The 22,567-nt window shown below is 36.9% G+C and overlaps 1 protein-coding gene across 2 annotated transcripts in view; it reads right to left on the bottom strand.

The window, feature by feature from the left end:
• Window positions 1-228: 228 nt before the first annotated feature.
• Window positions 229-22,567, bottom strand: part of LOC110196910 (protein unc-93 homolog A-like) — an 81,516-nt gene continuing 59,177 nt past the window's right edge. For both annotated transcript variants that reach the window (XM_020970359.1, XM_020970360.1), the window contains 5 exons: window positions 21,548-21,673; window positions 18,236-18,447; window positions 16,056-16,191; window positions 13,618-13,749; window positions 229-1,434 (listed from right to left, as the gene is read on the bottom strand). In XM_020970359.1, coding sequence (XP_020826018.1) covers window positions 1,136-1,434; window positions 13,618-13,749; window positions 16,056-16,191; window positions 18,236-18,447; window positions 21,548-21,673 — 905 coding nt within the window. In that variant the 3' untranslated portion in view covers window positions 229-1,135. The remainder of the gene's footprint in view (window positions 1,435-13,617; window positions 13,750-16,055; window positions 16,192-18,235; window positions 18,448-21,547; window positions 21,674-22,567) is intronic.

Below are 22,567 nucleotides of genomic sequence, written 5' to 3'. Positions count from 1 at the left end.
CAACTGTGTAGGCAGTGCTCTTATTATTTGAATACAGGAGATTAGTGGTTTTTATACATAAGCAACCATTTATGGGAAAAGAAGTTTTTCCAGTTTATTAAATAAATAATATTTAATGAATTATGGGGAGATTAAAACTAGTTAATGAGAAAGAATAAATAATTTATTATGTTCATTATTGTTGTTATTATTTTATTTATTATAATTATAATTACTATTAAGAAAATATCAAAAAAACACAGCTGGATCATTTTAGAGATCAGGCAAAAGTCAATGACAAGACTGAGAGGTGACCTAAAAGAAGTGTGTTGCCAGTCCCAGGAACCTTAAACTTGCCACACATACACACATACACACACACACACACACACCAGACATGTATATCTTCTGGATCCTTCTCTTTGCAGATGATAGTAGTCTAATTTATTAAGCCTCCTTGTTTAGACATGGGATTCTGCAAAAGATTGAATTGCTATTTTACAGCCTGTGATAAGGAGTTAGATGGTTATTCCATTAATCTTCTGATACATACTACCATAGCACTACAGCTAGAAGATGAGTTGGGCCCAGAATTGAACAGGAGAAAGATAGAGTGTTTTATTGCATTTGGAAGCTTGTGCAGCACTTTCAATGATGCCAAGTGCTTCCCTGGCATCAAGACTCAAGTCTTTTATACAAAATTTCTTTCAGAGAAGCTGTGTGGTGTTGAATCTCTAAAAGAATCAAAACTGACAGGGGTTGGCCAAAGTGGGCTGAAGCACATTTCCAATAATGACCTACATGCAAGAAGTAGAATATTTTTTAAAAATCAAAGAATTATACAATAAGAAGGGAAGTGGGCCAGTCAAATAGCAAGAGAAAGGGACAATAGATGGATAGCTCTAGTCCTACACCCTCCTTCCCACCAGGATAAAAAGGTCCAGAGGAATGTTTCCAGAATATTGCACAAATTCCCTGTGGGAGATCTATGGGAGAGAATGGACAAGAATTACACAGGATGAAAAGGTCTGGATGAGTTGTGGTCTGTACCAATGGAGGGAGAGAACACATATATGAGATTATAGATGTATTGAAGTATCGTGACCAATGCTGAAATTGTTCTGAGAAAACAATTTAATACTTTGGTGCTTCCACATTAAAAAAAAATATCCTGAGGCACCGTGTCATTTTCACATCTTTGAGTATCCATTTCTTCTGCTTGACTTTCCTTTTCTTCAGAACCTGAAGTCTCAGGTGGCTTTGTATGTTCCAGGACCTCAACAATTCCGTAGAGCACCACTGACAAAATCAGTACTGAAAGTACTATGTATAGCTTGACGTAGACACACAAAAACGTGCTGTATCCAAAAGCAATGACAAAACCGAGGGACTCCCAAAGGCGATAATTGGCAAAAGCAGCCTCCTTATTCTTCACAAATAAAACTCCATAGATGGCTGCAAGGAAAAAAAGGAAGACATTATAAATTTATACTGAAACCATGCTATTTTTTATTTCTCAAAGAACCCATATATCACTGTTCCCCAAATATTCCCATCAAAATGTGCTTTAGCTAAAACAAATTACTGTTGTATGTTCAAGTTATTTTTTTATGCATTTCTGTAGAAATGGAAAATAATAGTATGCTATTATTAACTTATTGTTAGCTGGGCCATATGACAGTTAGAAGCCAGAAGGAAGCACCAGGTTCTCTTATGAAACTCATTTTAAATTTCAGCTCTGATGAAAATGACTGAAAGGTAAGTAACATTTATAGGATTTCTTTTCATCCTCACAACAACCCTGTAAATTAGGTGCTATTATTATCCCCACTATCCTAGCCCCAAACCATCTTCCTCGTCTCATGGGGTATTACTCCTTCTACCACACTGTAGGATAGAAGCAAACCATCTTCCATCTCTGTGCTGCTATTCTGGCCATCCTCCATGCCTGGAATGCTGTCCCATCTCACATACTCCTTATAGAATCACTCTTTTTACATGCCTTTAAGTTTTGCAAAGTGCTTATCTTATGTGTGATTTCATTTGATTTTCACACCAAGCCTGTGAAGGAGGTGCTGTTATTATTCCCATTTTAGAAAGGAGGAAATGAAAATTGAGAAAGGTTAAACGACTTGTCCAAGGTCACATAGCTAGTAAGTATCTGAGGGAGGATTTGAACTCAGGTCTTCCTGATTCAAAGTTCAACACTCTATTCACTGTATCACATAGCTATTTTTATTCTAGACTTGAAGAGGATGAAGAGGAAGTCCTTATCTTATCAATTATCAACTGGCTTCTGTTTGAATGAACATATGGCCTGTAAACAATGACATACAGTAAATGAACTTTTATCCTTTTGCTTTCATCAAAATTTCTGAAATAGTGGAAATGAGCCCTCTCTTCCACAACTCTCAGACACATCTTTCTGAACAGAAGGTTGTTTTTCCTCTCCTTGCCTTAGGGCACCTGCCAACAGGCTACTTAGCAGCTGTGAATCTGACAGCTGTGGAATCTCATGTCTTAAACGCCAAAATCTTTTGAGAATTATCTAAAAAATAATTAAAAAGTGCAAAGTACATGGATTAGTATATTCCTGGGAACATTTTAAAACCCTCTCATTTCTTTCTTTCTTTTTTTTTTTACAGAAGTCTTTAAAATTCAGTCCAAAAAGAGAAGCAAAGAGAAGAAAATTTTAATTGAGTTGAGAGCCTTTGTTTAATATTGCATTGGTTATATTTTTAATGCCACTTCCCCCTTCATAGGTTATAGGAGTTCAAACCAAATACAATAATGATTTGGTTTGTTAGCTAACCTAATGTGGGAAACTTCATTTTTAATCTAAGATGCCACTATTTTTAAATCTAATGATTGGTCTCCTTCAGTGATTTCAATTAAACCAAAATTTAAATTGTGTGAACAAGTCAAGCAATGAAGACAAGATAAGGCACTTCCTTGACTTTCTTGTTCTGGCCACCAAAGCACAAATCTATAATATGAAGAGATGGGGTTGTGGGACTAGGGACCTGAATGGTAGTCTAGGCTCTGCCACGCACAGCTACTGAAATCAGCCATATCACTCAGTCAATAATAAGTAGCAATAAGCTCTTACTATATGTACACCAGGCATTGTACTATGTGCAACACATTTAATCTCTGTGAAAATTCAATTTCCTTATGTGTCAGCTGGCTGTTGGACTTGATTTCTCAGGTTCCTTATATCCCTAAAATTCTGTGATTCTTTGATTCCAGAAATTAGTATTCTATAAAAAAAAAGCCCTCAGGAAGGGGAAGAAAGAGCAAAAGTGTCAATTACTGTGGGATCTCTGAATTCAAATTCAGACAAATATTTCTGAAAGAAGCAAAAAATTGGAAAGTGATAGTAAGAAAAGGACAGTCTGTCCCATGACTTAGAGATAGTATATGCCTTAAATGCCAGTTAGTTAAGAGAATGGGGTATACACTTATTTTTACCTTCTGTTGAGTTTTGTTTCATCTTTCTGATGATTCCTCCTATTGGTTTTAATTTGTACTTACAACTTCGCTAATGTGAAAATATGTTTAATGGGTATGTAAATGTAAAGCCTATATCAGATTGTGCATCATCTCGGGGAGGGTTGGGGGGAGGAAGGGGAAGAAAAAATTTCAACTCAAAAGCATATGGAAATGACTGTTGATAAATCAAAATAAATTAATAAAATTTTTAAAAAAGAGAGAATGGGGTATAGACTTGAAATAGGTAGCTGGTTGGAAAACGTATGATAAAAAAAAAACGCAAAGAGGAAGAAGTCTCTTCTCCTCTCTCCCACAAACTGGAAAGGCAAGTCTATTTGGCTAGGGTTTTGGCCAGAGAGAATCTTCTGATAAGACAAAGGAAAGAACCCTTTATCCTTTTCCATCTGAGGCAAGAAATTGCCACTGATGTGGAAGAGAATGTGGAAGAGGAAGGTGAAGTAATGAATACTCTCCAGTAGAAATATCTTACACATAGTAGGAACTCAATTAGGTTTGTAGAATGAATAAGTAGATTGTCCTCAGATGCATAAACGGACCAGCATTGGTTCAATAAATACCCAGAAAGAAAAAAAAAATCTATTGCATCAAGTTGCCATGGAAAGGAAATTCTTCTGGGTTATGTTATGGTGGCAAAAGAGACAGACGAATAGCAGAAGAAAAGGAAACTTAAAATAGCATAGCTCTCCAGTCTATTTGTCTCTGTCATTTGCTAGATGGTTAAATAATTGAAATGTGAAAGACATCAAATAGTGGGGACACAAAAAGTTTCATCATAAGGGAAACTTTGAAGACTTGTCCTGGGAACTCAGACATTGAGGTGGATTTGTGATCTCATTGATTTGAATGTGTCCTGAAAAACACATGTTTAATACAGTAAACAGAGAAACCAGATTTTTGGACTCCCTCAGTCCTGACATCCCCTTTAGCAGCTTATTGGGCAAAGGGACATTTTTAGAAGGCATTTTTGTATCTTAAAGGTCAATCCATGAGTGTTTCCATGGCAATTTTGCACATCTTTTATTAGCTATCAGAGTGAATAAAGAGATAGAAGTTCTCATGTCACACCCCTACTGTTCCAAGGGTTGAAGGAATTCCCAGAGCCCTCTGAGGTACACTAAGTGACTGATTCCACAATTATGCTAGAAGGGGAATAACCTCTCCTAGTTTTTATTCATTTTACTTCTTGCTGGAGATTCATTTCTCATTTCATAATTGAGAGGTGATATCAAAAAGACAAATCTATAAGACTGAATCTGCTATATTCAATTATAGATAATATATTTACTTTATTTTTTTTAAAAAATCATGTAATTTAAAGTTATGGCAGACATCATAAAATATTTAGAAGTCTACCTACTGAAACAAACCCAGGAACTATATGAAAACAATTACAAAACACTTTCCACACAAATAAAGTCATATCTAAATAATTGGAAAAACATCAAATGCTCACAGGAGGCCGAACTAATATAATAAAAAATGACAATTCTACCTAAACTAATTTACTTATTCAGTGCCATACCAATCAAACTCCCAAAAAATTATTTTATAGAGCTAGAAAAAATAATAACAAGATTCATTTGGAATAACAAAAGGTCCAGAATATCAAGAGAACTAATGAAAAGAAATGCAGTGGAAAGTGGCTTAGCTGTTCCAGATCTTAAATTGTAATCAAAACTACTTGGTACTGGCTAAGAAATAGAGTGGTGGATCAGTGGAATAGGTTAGGTATGCAAGAAACAGTGGCCAATAATTATAGTAATCTACTATTTGATAAACCCAAAGCCCCCAGCTTCTAGGATAAGAACTCACTATTTGACAAAAACTGCTGCGAAAACTGGAAAAGAATATGGCAGAAACTAGGCTTAGATCAAAATATCACACCATATATCAAAATAAAGTCTGAATGTGTTCATGATTTAGGTATAAAGGCTGATACTATCAGCAAACTGGGAGAGCAAGGAACAGTTCACCTATCAGATTTTTGGAGAACAGAAGAATTCATGACCAAAAAACAAATCAAAACAAGTCTGAGGTACCACAGCACTCCTATCAGATTGGCTAACATGATAAAACAGGAAGACAATAAATTTTGGAGAAGATGTGGGAAAATTGGAACACTAATGCGTTTTTGGTGGAGTTGTGAAACAATCCAACCATTTAAGGGCTATAAAATGGGCATACCCTTTGACCCAGCAACACCACTTCTAGGGCTGTATTCCAAAGAGATAACGCAAGTGGGAAAAGGACCCATGTACAAAAATATTTATAGCAGCTCTTTTTGTGGTGGCAAAGAATTGGAAATTGAGGGGATGCCCATCAATTGGAGAATGGCTGAACAAGTTGTGGTATATGAATGTAGTGGAATACTATTGTGCTATAAGAAATGATGAGCAGGCAGACTTCAGAAAAACCTGGAAAGACTTGTATGAACTGGTGCTGAGTGAAATGAGCAGAACCAGGAGAACGTTGTACACTGTAACAGTCATGTTGTGTGATGACTAATGTTGATACACGTAGCTCTTCTCAGTAATGCAAGGATCAATGACATCTCCAAAGGTCTCATGATGGAAAATGCTATCCATATCCAGAGAAAGAACTATGGAGTCTGAATGCAGATTGAAGCATAATTTTTGCTCTTTTTTTCTCTTCTATTTTCTTTTGTTTCTTCTTTCTTGCAGTTCCTCTTATTGGTTCTGATTCTTCCTTACAACATCACTAATGTGAAAATGTTTAATAGGAATGTATATGTATAGCCTATATGAGATTGTGTGCTGTGTTGGGGAGGGAGGAGGAGAAAAATTTTAAACTCAAAAGCTTAAGGAAGTGATTGTTGATAAATTAAAATAAATTAATCAAAAAAGAAAATGAAAAAAATCATGGAGATGAAGAAAAGGTTTGTAAATCTGACCCAAAGACTAAAATTTTGGGATGGTAACAAAAGTTATGTGCAATTTCTGATGCCCTATTGACTCTAGTTATTTCTTTTTAATGGACCCAAACTCACAAATATGACATGGTGTATTGGAAAGAATAAAGTGAACAAAATTCAATTGAGGTATTAAGATATGATTTAGAGTTAAGAAAAAATACAAGCTGAACTAATATTATAGCTAGAATGTTATTGATAATGATTCTTTTTAAGCATGATGTTACTGTTTTCCAAAAACAAAGTTCTATTCAAATTAGCACCAGTTAAATTTATGTTTATTAGGAGCCCTCAATTAATGCTCAATTGGTCAATAAGTATTTATCAAGCACCTGCCACATTTCAAGCACTGTGTCAAGCCTTAGGGATAAAAAAGACAAACGTGAAGCAGTCCTGGCCCTCAAGAAGCTTATGTTGTGTTGGCAGACACTAAATTCATGCATAAATATATACAAAATACATACATAATTAATACCAGTTATGGGGGAGGGGTTCGGGGAAATCAGAAAGTCATGTTTGAGTTAAGTTTTGAAAGAAGTCACATTCTAAGAGTTGGAAATTAAGGGTAATACAGTGAAATAGAATGCTGGGCCTGGAGTCAAGAAGACTGAAGTTCAAATCCAGCCTCAGAAACTCACTAACTGTATGTCCTCGGAAAAGTCACTTAATTGCTTCTTGCCTCAGTTTCCTCAACTATAAAATGGGGATGATGATAATAATAGCACCTACCTCTTAGGATACTTATGAAGATCAAATGAGATAATATTTGTAAAGATCTTAGCACAATACCCAGCACACAGTAGGTACAATGTAAATGGTACTTATTTTTATTCTTATTATCTTTTTTTTTCTGGGCAGGGGAAAGTGGTAGTGGAGGCAGTCTGTGCATTGGAGAAGGGAGAGACTTGAGTCAAATAGACTAATTTGGATGCTACTGTAACCATCCAGGAGAAAGATGAAGAGGAGAAAGAAAGTGACAAATGCCAAGAGATACTGTGGAGCTAGAATCAATAAGATTTAACTATTTATAAGTTATTTATTATTTTTAATTATAATATTAATATGTATTATGTATAATTTATTATACATTTCATTATATACTTTATTATTTATAAGTTAACTATTTCTGTAGGTGGGGTGAAAGACAGTGAGGAATCAGAGATGACTCGAAGGTTGTGACACAGTGACTATCCCATGTCAAGTCAAAATGATTCTTCTCATTATAACTAAGCTTCTCTTTATAACCAAGCTTTGACCCTTGATCCCTTTGTTTTTGCAAGTCTAATTGTGGAGACTTCCACACCACAAAATTAATCCTGTAACCCAGATAATTAATTCAAGGAAAAGAAAGTCAACATACTCTGGTCTCATACACTGAATTGTGTATGTGAGTGAATTTTTTCGGTCTAAACCAAATGTGCATTTACTTTCACTTTTAATGTTCCTGAGAAGGAATAGAGACTTGACCTGTGATTTCATTGATATAGTGAAGCCATAGATGAAGAAATTCCATTCACCAATGCAAGCCAGCATCTTTTCTGAAACTAAGACTGAGAGAATTGCCCTAAAGGATTAGGTGACTTGTACAAGATCACACAAGTATGTGTCTGAAAAGGACCTTTAATCAAGATCTTCCTGGCTCCTAGATCAGCACTCCATCCACTAAATCACCTTTCCTCTCTAGTCTTTGCATAATGAAAGTATATTGAGATGAGTCAGTGAAGACTGAAGCCATATCTATCCTTCTGCAACATACATGCAACACCCACATATGTGCATGTATTAACATGCATGCACACACACACACACACAAACACACACAGAATCTAATGTAGACCTGTGCACCCTGTGAGTATTCAATAGAAGTTAAGGCTACTCCAGGAAGTTAACAGGCCACTTTAGAAAGAGTGGAGCATAGATGGTGGCAAGAATGAATGAGCTGAAATCAGAGATCATCCAGCCCAAATCCCTCATGTCACAGAACAAGTGAGTTCTGCAGTGGTCAAATGTCTTGCCCTGGGTCATACAGCTAGTTAGTGAAAGGAAAAGGGTCAGCCCAAGAGACTTTTTGAAACTGTATGTAGGATTACAACACATAACATTCTCCTCCTATATAATTCTGGGATGTCGTGAATAGATTGCATTTCCACATAATTTTTCTTTTCTTTTTTTTAAACTAATGTTGCAATTTTATTACATACTTTTTAAATCAAGGTAAACATAGCAAGGATTCAATTTCATGTGCAATCCTCTTTGTCTCTTTGTATATGGAACTGCTCATGTTTGTGGGTATTTGTCAAATTCACAATAACAAAAAAAAAACTTTTCACAAAAAGGTTATTTATGTTCTAAAGATTTATTCTAAAAGTCTAGTTATATGACCTTAGGTTACTAAGATACTCAATAAGTGGTTACGTGATTTTTTTTTTTGTCTAAAGCAATACGTAGATAATTTTCCAGTACTATGGAAACACTTGCAAGAAGAGTTTCACTCTTGAGCCAAATTATGACATCTGGCCATACACACACACACACACACACACACACACACACACACACACACACACACATATACATACACATATATATATATAAACATATATATATATATATATATATATATATATATATATATATATATATATATATATTTGACCTACTGTTCTGTATAAGAAACTCCATTTAAAAGTTCAGTGCAGATTTATGACTAAACCAAAAACACTGATATCTAAAGGTATGTAATGAAGTGTTTGGAATAAATTGTATTTACTCTAGTACACACTAGAAGACACTCTAGAAGTCAAAGGTCCTTTGTTATCTGATTTCTCACTAGTTTAAGAACACTGAAGGCAGCATGTTCAAATCTTGAGAAAAGGGATAAGCCAGAAAGCAACAGATAATTCATGGATCTTTTGAGTCTGAAGGGATCAAAATAATCATTTAGTCTATCATTTCGTCTAAATCCCTTCTCTATTGGACTGGGGAAACTGAAGTCCATAGAGATTAAGCACCCAAAATCACACAGGTAGGGAGTATTCTGAATTCAGAAGCCAGCACTTAAGCTTCTGACTTCAAGTACCACATTTCTTCCTGTGGAATACATTGCAGTTTTGCACCCTTTGAAATGGAGGTAAGAAAAGTAGTAGCTAAGCCAAGATGGCGGAGTAAAAGCAATGAGCTCTCCCCCAAACCCCTCCAAATACCTGTAAAAAATGGTTCTAGACAAATTCTAAAGCAGCAGAATTCACAAAAAGACAGAGAGAAAGAAATTTCCAGCCCAAGACAAGGTGGTTGATGGGAAAGGTCTGTTGTGACAGTCTGGGAGGGGAGCACCGTTCAGTGTGGACCTCACAGGAAAAGACCAGGCCTCAGGGGACTGAATCACTAGTAGCTGTAATGGTTTCCAGACTTCTCAACCCACAGACGCCAAAGACAACTTAGAAGATCAGCGGGAAAGTTCTGTTGGACCTGGATGAGAGAGGAGCATGGTCCAGCCCCAGTCCTGGCACAGCCCCAGGGCAGTGGCTGCTTCTGGAGTTGTTGGCCCACAGACAGTGTGGGGACAAAGTGGCTGATCAGAGGGGGATTGCAGGGATCTCTTTGCTGGTGCTAAAGCAGGATTCTCTTGCATGGCCTGCGCTTGGATCTAGATCTCAGTCCTGGATGGAGGTCCTAGGCGAGGAAGAGTGCTGGCATAGCAGAACTTGTGGTGGCAGTGAAGAAGGAATCCTTCTCACAGCTCCAAGGCAAAAAAGAGAGCTTATGGTCAGTCATAGACCAGAGCACAGGCCAAGAAAGGAGTAAACATCTCTCCTTTGATCATACCACCTTGGAAGAACTGAAAATTTACAGGTTCCTAGAAGTATCTCTGAAAACAGCTACACAAAATCCTGAAGCTTGGGACAGCACACCTTCCACACTGTAAGCAGACCCCTACCTTAACAAAGAGGGAAAAGTCAAGTATTGGTTGGGAACATGAGTAAACAGCATAAAAAAATCTCAGACTATAGAATCCTACTTTGATGACAAAGAAGATCAAAACGTACAACCAGAAGAAGACAACAAAGTCAAACCTCCTACATCCAAAGACTCCAAGAAAAATATGAATTGGTCCCAGGCCATGGAAGAGCTGAAAAAGTATTTTGAGAAGCGAGTAAGAAAAGTAGAGGGAAAAATGGGAAGAAAAATGAGTGATGCAAGAAAATCATGAAAAACAAGTCAACAGCTTGCTAAAGGAGACCCAAAAAATACTGAAGAAAATAACATCTTAAAAAATAGACTAACCTAAATGGCAAAAGAGGTCCAAAAAGCCAATGAGGAGAAGAGTGCCCTAAAAAGCAAAATTGGCCAAATGGAAAAGGAAGTCCAAAAGCTCACTGAAAAAAATGATTCCTTAAAAATTAGAGTGGAACAAATAGAAGCTAATGAATCCATGAAAAATCAAGAAATTATAGAACAAAACCAAAAGAATGAAAAATAGTGTGAACTATCTTATTGGAAAACCAACTGACCTTGAAAATAGAACCAGGAATGATAACTTAAAAATTATTGGACTACCTGCAAGCCAAGATCAAAAAAAGAGTCTAGATATCATCTTTAAAGAAATTATTAAGGAAAACTGCCCTGATATTCTTGAACCACAGGGTAAAATAGAAATTGAAAGACTCCACTGATCACCTCCTGAAAGAAATCCCAAAAGGAAAACTCCCAGGAATATTATAGCCAAATTCCAGAGTTCCCAGGTCAAGGAGAAAATATTGCAAGTAGCCAGAGAGAACCAATTCCAGTATTGTGGAAACACAATCAGGATAACACAAGACTTAGCAGCTTCTACATTAAGGAATCAGAGGGCTTGGAATATGATATTCAAGAGGTCAAAGGAACTAGGATTACAAGTAAGAATTACCTACCCAGCAAAACTGAGTGTAATCAATGAGGGGAAAAATTGACATTCAATAACATAGAGGAATTTAATACATTCTTGAGAAGCTGGAGCTAAATAGAAAAACTGGATAGATAGAGAGAGAGAGATAGAGAGAGAGACAGACAGACAGATAGACACACAGATGGCACAGGATGAGTTGAATATGAAGGGACAATATCTAAAAACGAAAATTAAAGGGTGAGACAGTAATGTACTGGGAGAAGGAGAAAGAGAGAGGTAGAATGATCTCACATAAAACAAAAAAGAAAAAGTTTTTACAGTGGAAGGGAAGTGGGGAGAGGTGAGAGGGAATGAGTGAATCTTACTCTCATCATATTTGGCTTAAGGAGGGAATAACTCTCATCATATTTGGCTTAAGGAGGGAATAACATACACACTTAGTTGGGTATGGAAAGCTATCTTACCCTACAGGAAAATAGGGGAAAAGGGGATAAGAGAGAGAGGATGATTGAAGGGAGGGCAGATGGATGGAGGGAGTAATCAGAAGCAAACACTTTTGAGGAGGGTCAGGGTCAAAGGAGAGAATAGAATAAATGGGGGTGGGTGGGAGAGGATGAATGGAAATATAGTTAGTTTTTCACAACATGACTATTATGGAAGTGTTTTGCATGACTACACATGTATAACCTATATCGAGTTGCTTGCGTTTTCAGTGAAGATAGATGGGGAGGAAGGAAGCAAATGCTTTTTTCAATGGAAAGTCAAATACTGAAGCTAAAGCTTAAAATATGTATGATGAGAAGACAGGACTCATTGGAAAAACCCCAAAGATTGGCAAAGATTGAAGGCAAAATGAAAAGGGGTTCACAGAGGATGAGATAAATAGATGGACAGACTTTGGGAGATAGTGGAGGATAGAAGTACCTGGCATGGGGTCATAAAGAGTTGGACACGACTAAACGACTGAACGACAATAGCAACGGACCCTAATAACTTTAAGCTATTTTGCTATATCTCTCTTTTCTCAGTCAAACTGAGAAAAAGCTGTCTATACTCATAGCCTCTACTTTCTCTCCTCTCATTCACTATTAAATCCTTTGCAATGTGGCTTCTGGTTGTGTTACTCAACTGAAGCTTCTCTCTTCAAAGTTGCCATTGATTTCACAATTGCAAGAAAGTATTTTCTTGTTTCTCATCCTTCTTGACTTCCCCCTACTGCATTTGACCTTGTTTGCCACCCCCTCCTCCTGGATGCTGTCTGCTCTCGGGATTTCATGACACTAACCTCTCTAGGATCTGCTCCAATCTCTTTATTCCTTCTCAGTCTCCTTTGCTGGCTCACCATGACCTCTATGCCCTTTAACAATGGATATTCTTTAGACTCTATCCTTGGTCTTATTATCTTTTTTATGCATATTCTCTCAGTAGCCTTATAAGTTTTCATAGATTTAATTATCATCTCCATGAAAATACCTCCCTGATCAATATATCCAGTCCTATCTCCCCCGTGAGCTTCAATCTCACATCACCAACTGCCTGTTGAATATTTCAAACTAGATGCCCCAGAGATACCTCAAATTCAACATGTTCAAAAGAGAACTTACCTTTTCTTCCCCCAAATCACTTCTCTTTCAAATGTCCCCATTTCTGTAGAAAGACCACCATGCTTCTCATCTCTCAAGTTTATATATCTGACATCATGCTTGAATTCTAGCCTTTTGTCACGTCATATATCCAATCATTTGCCAAATCTTTCATATCTGATCATATCATTCCCCTCCTAAACAAACCCCAGTGGTTCCTCTAAGTTATTATATAAACTCTATTTGGCTTTGAAAGTCTTTCTAGCTTCATTGGATATCACTCTCCCTCCTACACTGTGATCCAAACAAACTGTCTTTCTGTCTGTTCCTCACACATAGCATTCCAGCTCCATTCTCCTTATAGAATCACTCTTTTATTCGTCAACCATCACTCAACTGCCACTTTCCACACGAAGTGTTTCCTGATCATCCTAACTGTTAGCGCCTTCTCTTTCTAAATATTTTATTTTTAACCACCTATTATTTATCTGTATTTATTCCATATTTATTCTATATATATTTATGTATGTACTTCTTGTTTCCCACTTAGAACCCAAGCTAGAATAAGGATTATTTAATTCTTTGTATTTGTATCTTGAAGGCCTAGCAGAATGCTGGCACACAGTAGACACTTAATAAATGATCACTGATGGAGCTTTGCTTTCCCTCCTAGAAGCCTCCACAGTCTTCATGATCTGAAGGTGCAAAGACTGAAGAATGGTACTTACTATTGTTTTGTGTCTGAAAAACAGCATCACCCATGCCCCAGAAGGCAGCCAAAAAGAAGAAGACAACCTTCTGAGAGGGATGAGGTTTCCACAGCAAGAGGAAAATCATGCAGGACAGGTGTATCATTGAACCTATGAGTTTGAAGAGAAAAGGAAAAGGAAACAAATGACTACTCTAAATGAGTGAAAGAACAGGAAGTGGGATTTAGATACACAGAAGGAATTCTTTTGCTGATCTTCTGGCTTCCTTGATTTGAATGCTGTTTCCTTAAAATATCCCAAAAGTGTTTTCTTCGCATAAGTTTATATGCAGGTTGGTGTGCACCTACTTCAATGAGTCTAAACTGGAACTTGGACTTATATAAGTCTCCTTTTTGTTCTAAGACAAAGCACAGATGCTACTGGGATGAAGAATTTCTTATCAATACAAACCTACCCTAGAGTTTCTAGGTCTTCTTCAGGCATCCACAAATTTTTTTTCTTCCTTTTATTTATGCTTTTCTTTGTACTGCAAGCACTTATAAAGTGGTCTGACACACAGTAATGATAGGAAAGGTCTAACTGATAGATACACTGGCTATGAAGACTAAACTGAAAATGTCAAAACAGGGGAAACTTGGGTCCAAGACAGTCAATGGGTTACTAAAGAACAGACCCATCAGAAGCAGTATATTCTATGATTTTAGGACCTAGGTCAGTTGCCAGTATTAGAAGTCTGAAGGAGGAAAACAAAGGTAAGTTAACTACTGGGGACAGAGAAAAGCTTTCTAAATCGAAGGTTCTTTCCCCTACATCATTCTGTCTCACAATGTTCCTGACGGTTGTGACTTCCACACTATGTCAACCTCATGGCTTCCAGCTCATAAGGCACTTTCTGTTTCTCTTTAAAATGTAATAAGCATATATTTGGAACAGGAAAGTACCTGTCCACATGCCTTACTGATGAATTTCTCCATCCTCCAATTCTTTCAGGCCTTGATTGGATATGTTTCCAATTTCATAGTTCAAAATCCTCATTTATTATCATTCATATTGAACTCTGTCCTTTTCCCTCTTGATGCTCAAGACAAAAGACTATTAAAATGATGGATAGACTAAAATCTATCAAATTTGAAGCCTTAGATAATGAGTAAAGAAAGTATACTGTAGCATAGCAGGCTGGGAAGGAAGCCTACCAACAATTGTAGGCATGGCAGCAGCAGTAAATAGACTTAGTAATAATCTTAATAATGATGTCTTAATAAATGAGTCTTTTCCCATATTAGCCTTCTAATTTCCACACTGATATGCAAAAAAGCAAAAAAAATGGGAAAAGATCCTATATTCAGAGCAAGAAGACTGTTTTTGGTGAAATCCTCACTCTACTTACTATCTCTGTGACTTTTAGATAAGTAAATCACTTCACCTCTTAGGCCTCAGTTTCTTTATCTATAAAATAAAAGGATTCAGGTAGGTAGTTTTTAAAGGTTCCTCCCTGCTAGACATCCCCCAAGTTCACCTCTAGAGTTCTCCTCAGTTTTACTGGGGTTCTATAGCATAATCCCACAGTCATATATCATCAGTGTTATTTGGGTTAATTTTTTTTTTCTATTCTGCGCTTACAAGCTGTTCCCCTAGTGTTGGCCCACCATCTGGGAAGCGTGTGCTATTGACCATGAAATAGATCATGAATACCTCTGAGTGCTTCTGTAAGGATCAAATGAGCTAGTTGATATTTGTAAAGTGCATTGGGGAAAAGCGTAATTTCATATTGAATAACAAAGTACATATTCTGTTGATAGAATAATCATAATATAATAAGTAACATTTATAGGTGCCTAATAATATATGTGTGCATATAAGTACGTATATGTAGATAAAGTAAACAACATCCCTGAATGATAGTCTATGAAGAGTCAGAGTTGGATGGGACCTTCGCTGTGATTTAGTCCAGAGGTGTCAAACACAGGGCCTGTGGGCCATGAGCCCTCAGTACTCCCAAGTGCTGGGGAATCAGATTAAAATGTAATTGGGAAATACTTATCAAAATAAATAAAAATACAGTGGAACATAGATGATGTTAATATGTGGTTTTCTAAGTCAATATGATACTACAGGGATCCTTATGTACAGTTTAATGATCCCCATTTGTATTTGAGTTTGACACTAGTGACTTTACCTAAAGCCCTCATTTTATTGCTGAGAAAATCAAGGACCAGAGGAAAGACAATAAAAGTAACTTCTTCCTAGTTACATAAATAGTAAAGGACCCAACAAGCAGCTAAATCTAGGCCTAATTCTAGGACCAAAGCTCTTTCCCTACCATGCAGCACAATGAATTAGAAACATTATGTTCAGATAGAAAAGATAGCAACTTATTGCTATTAACAGATAGATGGATGAGTAAGTGGATAGATAGATAGATAGATAGACAGACAGACAGATAGATAGATACAAACCTATTGCATACAAAACTTTTCTGCCAGTGTACTGGGAGAGTTTTCCAAACATCAAAGAACAAAGGGAAGTGGCACCCGAAAAGCAGATCATCACGAACCCAACATTGTGTATCCCCAGGGCACAGGTGACATATGACTGAAGAGAAAAGAGGCAAATGTTAAAACGATGTTTGCACTCATGACTGTTCTTCTTTATGGGTAGGGACTGAACCTGTCATTTTATGGCTACAAAGAAGATCCAGATGGAAACTTGACCATTTCAGCCTAGCTCTTTCTCCATAACTGACAGTCCTACAGAGTTACCTAGATTCCTGAGACATTAAATGATTTGCCCAGGATCACACAGCCAGGATGTGTCAGAAGTGGGATTTGAATCCAGATCTTCCTTATTCCAAGGCCAGATTTAGCCATTTTATTGCTTCCGAATTGTCACTGTTTGAGAATTAAACTTTTTCAAGAGGAAATCTAAATCATGCTCTAACTCATTCTGCTATTTGATGGATGGCATGCTAACTTAGCCTGAAATTTTGTTTCATCATTTAGGTCCTTAAAGGAAAATGTTCATCTTTGCATGTGAAATCTTTTTGGATCCAAAGGAAATGAACTGAATTTAGGGTTCATTGACAAAATTCAACCCAATTATCCCTCTATGAATAAATCCACTTTATTTTCTTCAGGAATTACGCTACTAAAAATGATTGATGAAGTTGATCGTTACTTACAGCCTTGATTACTGAGGAAGGGAGAGAAGGCAATAAGCATTTGCTTCCTATGTGTCAGACACTGTGATAAACACTCGCAAAATTTACTTCATTTGATCCTCATAACAACCCTATTAGAAAAGTGCTATCATTATCCCCATTTTTCACTTGAAGAAACTGAGGCAGGAAGAGGTTAAATGACTTTGGAAGTGTCTGAAGCTAGATTTGTACTCAGGTTTTTCTGTCTCCAGGCCTAGCACTGTACTGTGTCACCTAGCTGCCTTCCATGGGGATGATGAAGGAAGGTGATAAAAATGAGAAAAGCCTCAAAGCAAATGGCAGGCAGAAAATGTTTCTTATTTGGGTAAATGTAAAAGATTTTACTCAAGCTCCTTTGTACGTGTTCCAACTTCCCTCATCCTCGGTCTCCAAACTACATCTTAGCCAAGGAAATAAAGTCAAGGAAGACACTGAAGAGTGGATCTTAGGGTATGGAAAACAGTAATGGTCTGTTAGGCCATGGCTAAGTTCATCCTTGCATAGAACGCACTACCAGAGCCTGATATACTGCAATTGTCCTGACCATGAACAATAAAATTAGCCAAGATGAGACTGGTGGTCCTTCTAGTTTCCTCAATAATTCCTTTCTAAACTTTAATTGCTAAGTTTTATTGGTGTTGTTTGCAAATGGGCAATAACATTTTATTACTGACTAATACTCCCAAGTCTTACAGGGAGCCATACTGGGGAAAGAATATATTTTAACATGAATAAGGACTCAACTATAAGATCTTGCTCAGAGACTCACACACACACACACACACACACACACACACACACACACACACACACAGAAATTGATTGTCATTGACTATAGGAAAAGCGGCAGGCTTGGGCTTGGCAAAAAGAAGTTTGGATTTAGAGTCAGGAAACACCTTGGTTTAGATCCAGTTTCATACATTTATTTGTTATCTGGGCCAGTCTTTTAGCCAACTGTGCATACCTGAAAATAAGATGGTAGGGATAGTAATACCTGTAGTATTTGAACCATATAAGTGCTGTGAGAATTAGGTGGACTCACAATCACATAATTTAAGTTGAAAGTCCAAACTTGATCTGAAAGACAATCCATGACCTTCAAGGAGGGGACTCCTGGGATAGTCGATATCATTTTGAGATAGCTCTCATATGCTCACATGAAGCATAAATTTGTCTCTTTGCAACTCAAATTCATTGATTCTAGTTTTAACCTTTGAGGACAAACAGAACAAAACTAATCCTTCTTCCAAGAGACTGGCCTTCAAATACTTGAATAAACTATCACACCCCTCATTTGACATTTGACATTGAAGACTCACAATAGGCCCTGTGTCTGCCCTGTCTCCCAGCAGAATCCACTTACATCATTGGTAGAAATAGCACACACAACATCACCATTAGTTATACACACTAACATATGATTTTCATTTTCTCCCATACCTTTGTATAGTCACCAGAAATGAATCCTTGCTCGAATCCACTATACATTGTCAGAGGAATGAGGAAACATTGCCGTTTATCTTTAAGATGTTGAAAAGTTGCCAGGAAACGTGTCCATGCAGGAATATTTTTTTCTTCTTCATTTTCTTCTGAATCATTTGGAAGTTGACCAAGAAATACAGCTATCAATAATACTGCCAAAATGCCACTTCCTATGGGGACAAAAAGTACCTGATGTGACAAGTATGATCAAAATGTGGCTTTTTTGTTAAACTTTTTGGCCGTCACAGAATATTAGAGCCATGATTTTGGAACAAGTGGATTCTTTCTAGAGTCTAATAGCAAATGGAGCAACCTGGAGATATGTAAACATCTGATAACATACAGAAACATAATGAATACAAACCTGAACAGCTCTTTGCCAGGGAATTTCCAATGAGTTCCCCATTACAAGAAGTCTTCAAATTGGAGGCTGGGTGTGAACTCCTTGGAGAGGTTATAGAAGCAGTTTATGATTAAGGGAGAAATTGGGCTCTTCCATCTCCAACATTTTAGTAATCCGTGGGATTATTTTTCTTTATCTTATACTTACTCATATTGAAATATATTTAGTCTTTTTCTTTTTCACTCTGTGTTTGTATATGTGTATTTATACACAGAGAGAGAATATATACAGATGCATATATATGTATACAATATATATATACATATTATAGATCTATACAATATATTCATACATTATATGATTATACATATATATCCTATGTACGTACATATATATATATATATATATATATATAATATATAATATATGTATATGTATGTAAATCATTCTTCCAATTTGTCCCAATAGGTTTCACATTTCACTACTTGGAAAAGCCATGGTATAAAAGTTTTCAGATAACTGAAAACTAGATTTTATTGATTATGGCCTCTTTGAGGACATTCATAAAGTTCAATATGACCAGTCTCAGCAATGGTCTCTGAGGACCCTCATTTTTAAACACTGCTTCATTTAGAGCAATTCTCATTCCTTCCTATTCTTTGTTTCTTGTGGCTGAACCAGTTAGTGAGATTCCCATGAGCAAAAATATCTTTACCACCTGCCCTTAACTCCACGTCCTTGCACAAATTATGTTAATTTGATGGTGTTAGTGAATTAGAAGGGAATCTTATTGAGGACTATTTGGAAGTCTCAAGAGATTATGCTCACTCTCATTTCATTGATCTCTCCTCTTTGTAATACAAAGGTATTATATTTTACTAGTTGTGGTATGGAAAGGTTTCTTTTAGTCCATATCCCCAAGTCACTCATACTGTACTCTGTCATAGATTCTTAATGACTATAGTATTTTTCTAATTCAGCTACATTAGCTGATTTCTCTTTATAGAATCACTATTGAGATATATTTCTCTGATCTCCATCTATTGCATAAGATTCTTTTCTCATGGTTCTATCATGTTATTAGGATCTTTACTTTCAAAATTGCTTAATAGGATATTGAAACATTCCCATGAAGGGATGTTACATATAAATATATGGAGTCCCAGACCTGTCTTGCTTCTAGGTAAAGTTTAGTTCCCAGAACAACTCAAGAGAGGTGAGAATTAAAAAATGGCCAAAAAGAGAAAAAAATACATCATATACTTTCCAAAATGGCTCCTTGAAAGAGACTCTAATAGAAAGACAAGGTTTTAGGAGCCTGAAATTTTTTTTTCTCATGATCGCATACCCTTTATTTTTTCCATTTTTCTGTGTCCTACTATATTGTGTTAGTTTTTCCTTAACACTGTTTTTTATCATAAATATATGTATTTTCAGGGAATTTGATGGCTCAAATTAACACAATAATAGTTTCTTTATATTTTATGTGTACTATTTCTATTTTGTACTTTTAAACTTGAAAAGTCAATAGGTCACTGGATTTTTCTAATCTAAGCCAATTGGTGGCCTATGGTTATCCAACATTTTTTGTTGTCTATAAAGCAGACCAGAAGAGGCCATCAGAGAAGGTGTTAAAATTGGGGTGTGGGGATATGCTCATCAAGCAAAAGCAAAGTCACAGTGATTCATTTATGTGAAGGAAAGTACACACAGAGGGCTGGAAAACAATTTAGAGTTCAAAGTATCCTAGTTCTAGAACTGGAAGGTACTGTTGAGATGTCCAGTCCACTCATTTTACAGATGAGAAAACTGAGGTCTAGAGAACTGGGGATTTCCCTAGCTTCCACTAACTAGCTAGGGGAAGAAGTAAGATTAAAACTAAATCCGGCAATGCAGCCTCATCCCATGTTTTTATTCTTGTGCCACATTGCCTGGTGGATACTACGAAAAACAAAACAAAACAAAAACCTTTTGCACAAAACATCTGGGAATCACTAGAATATGACCTCTTCCTTATACATCTCTTTTATGTGATTGGCACAGAAGGATAGTATCAAAGATGCCACCTTCAGGCAGAGAGATCAGCCAAATATGACCTTAGATTTTGTTCACACCATTTGTCCTTGACTGCGTATCTAGAGATTTCAGAACTTACTGGAATTAGAACTGGATCTTAGAATGACTGGTAAATTATTGTCTTACCACTCTATGTTTGAATTATGCAACCTTATAAATGAAACATGGCTACTATTTCCTGCGTGTGAGGGTAATTTATCTTCTCTTGCTACACCTTCTAATCTCAGACACAAGCGGGACCTCAGAAATACTGTCTCACAAAATCTAGGTAAGTACTGCCTGTGAGTTGACTCTTAATCAATAACTCCCAACCTCTCATCATTTGAATTGCTTATCACAGTTCTCTGGATCCTGTGAACACCAGGTAGGCAAGTGGGGATCTACAGAGTAACTTTTTCTGGGGACATAAAAGATAAAATGCTTCCATGGGCAAGAGCCCTAGATGCTGGAAGGAACACTGCCTCAGAACACCGTAGGGAATGGACACAACCACCATACGCTATAGGGCTGAAATTCCATGAAAGATTGGCTTTATATATGAGCTTCTTCTGGGGCCACAGGAAGACCACCACCAACTATGACAGCTTCGGTTCACTGAACCTCTCACCCCTGTTATCCTATAAATCTTATTGCCAATGCACTGGGATAGGAGTATGTCTAACTTCACTTGAAAAAGACCTACCAACACAAACCAGCCACTCACAGCATATCAGATCTCTTCTAGGAGAGAAATTATATAAAGTTGGGGGGGGTAGCCTTTCCTGAGTAAACACAAGAAAGAGGAAGAGAATTTCAGTTGCCCACACTTCCTTACCATTGACTACTAAATGGTATTTACTCTAGACACATACCAGTATAGATACCCAGCAGGGTGTAGATTAAATCATTTCCTGGGTGCTTAGTACTGTTTGTAGCTGTGCTGGTTTTCATACAATCATTTGCTCCACAAAAAAGCAGTTGTTCTTTTGTGATTTCTCCTGTAAAACAAGAATATAAACACATTAGCATACTCATTGCTGTCCCAACGGTCTCAAATATTAAACAGAGGAGTAAATCTCTAGAATCCAGCAATGATAGATTATGACCCTGTGTGGCCATTGACACCAAGATTTCCAAAATCTTCTCACATAGTTTGCACTTAAAAATGATCATTAGGTTGTCACTGGAGTTCTCCTATGATGCTTTCTCATGGTTTGAAGATGACCCTCAAAGACTATGCCAACCAACTGGAAACTCTGGCACCTCCTCCCAAGTACTGCCCAGAAGTCATCTCTTATCAGCAATTCCCTCATCATCTGAGATGGTTCATCTCCAAATATGGGACAAGTGATAGACTGCTTATTATCTGAGGACCATCCTAGCTATGTCTGGGGAGCTTTATCCCCATACAACTCTCTGGAGTTTATCCTGCATGCACAGTCTCTCCTCTGGTTCAAGACTTAGAAGACAGGGATCCAAGGTTTTAGTTGAAGAATAGTTTGTAGAGATGGATAACAACATGACCATCATGTAAACAAATGTTTTGAAAATGGTACCATGTAGCAGGACATCTCTGAGTAAAGGCCAATATGATTTCTGCTTTCTTTTTCACTTGGAGGTTTCTAGATACATATGTAGTGTGTCTATTGGGTCCTCAAGCATTGGAAATAGAACACAGTAAAAAACAACTGGATTTGGAGTCAGAGGACCTGGATTGAATCCTGGTTGTAGCATTTCCTACCTGCGTAACCTCAAGAAAATTATTTCACCTCTCCAGGGCCCAGTTGGTTCATCTATTTTTAAGGCTGAGAGGGAGCTTGGAGGGTGTCTTCTGGTTCTAAATCTATGATCATCTTCAAAAGGTTCAGAAATTTATTTTGCTAAGTGATTCA

Source organism: Phascolarctos cinereus, unplaced genomic scaffold (genome assembly GCF_003287225.1).
Source record: "Phascolarctos cinereus isolate Bilbo 61053 unplaced genomic scaffold, phaCin_HiC Scaffold_5;HRSCAF=322, whole genome shotgun sequence".
In the NCBI taxonomy this organism is placed as follows: Eukaryota; Metazoa; Chordata; class Mammalia; order Diprotodontia; family Phascolarctidae; genus Phascolarctos; species Phascolarctos cinereus.
Note: the sequence above shows the minus strand (reverse complement) of the source record. Positions and strands in the feature narration are given on the sequence as shown.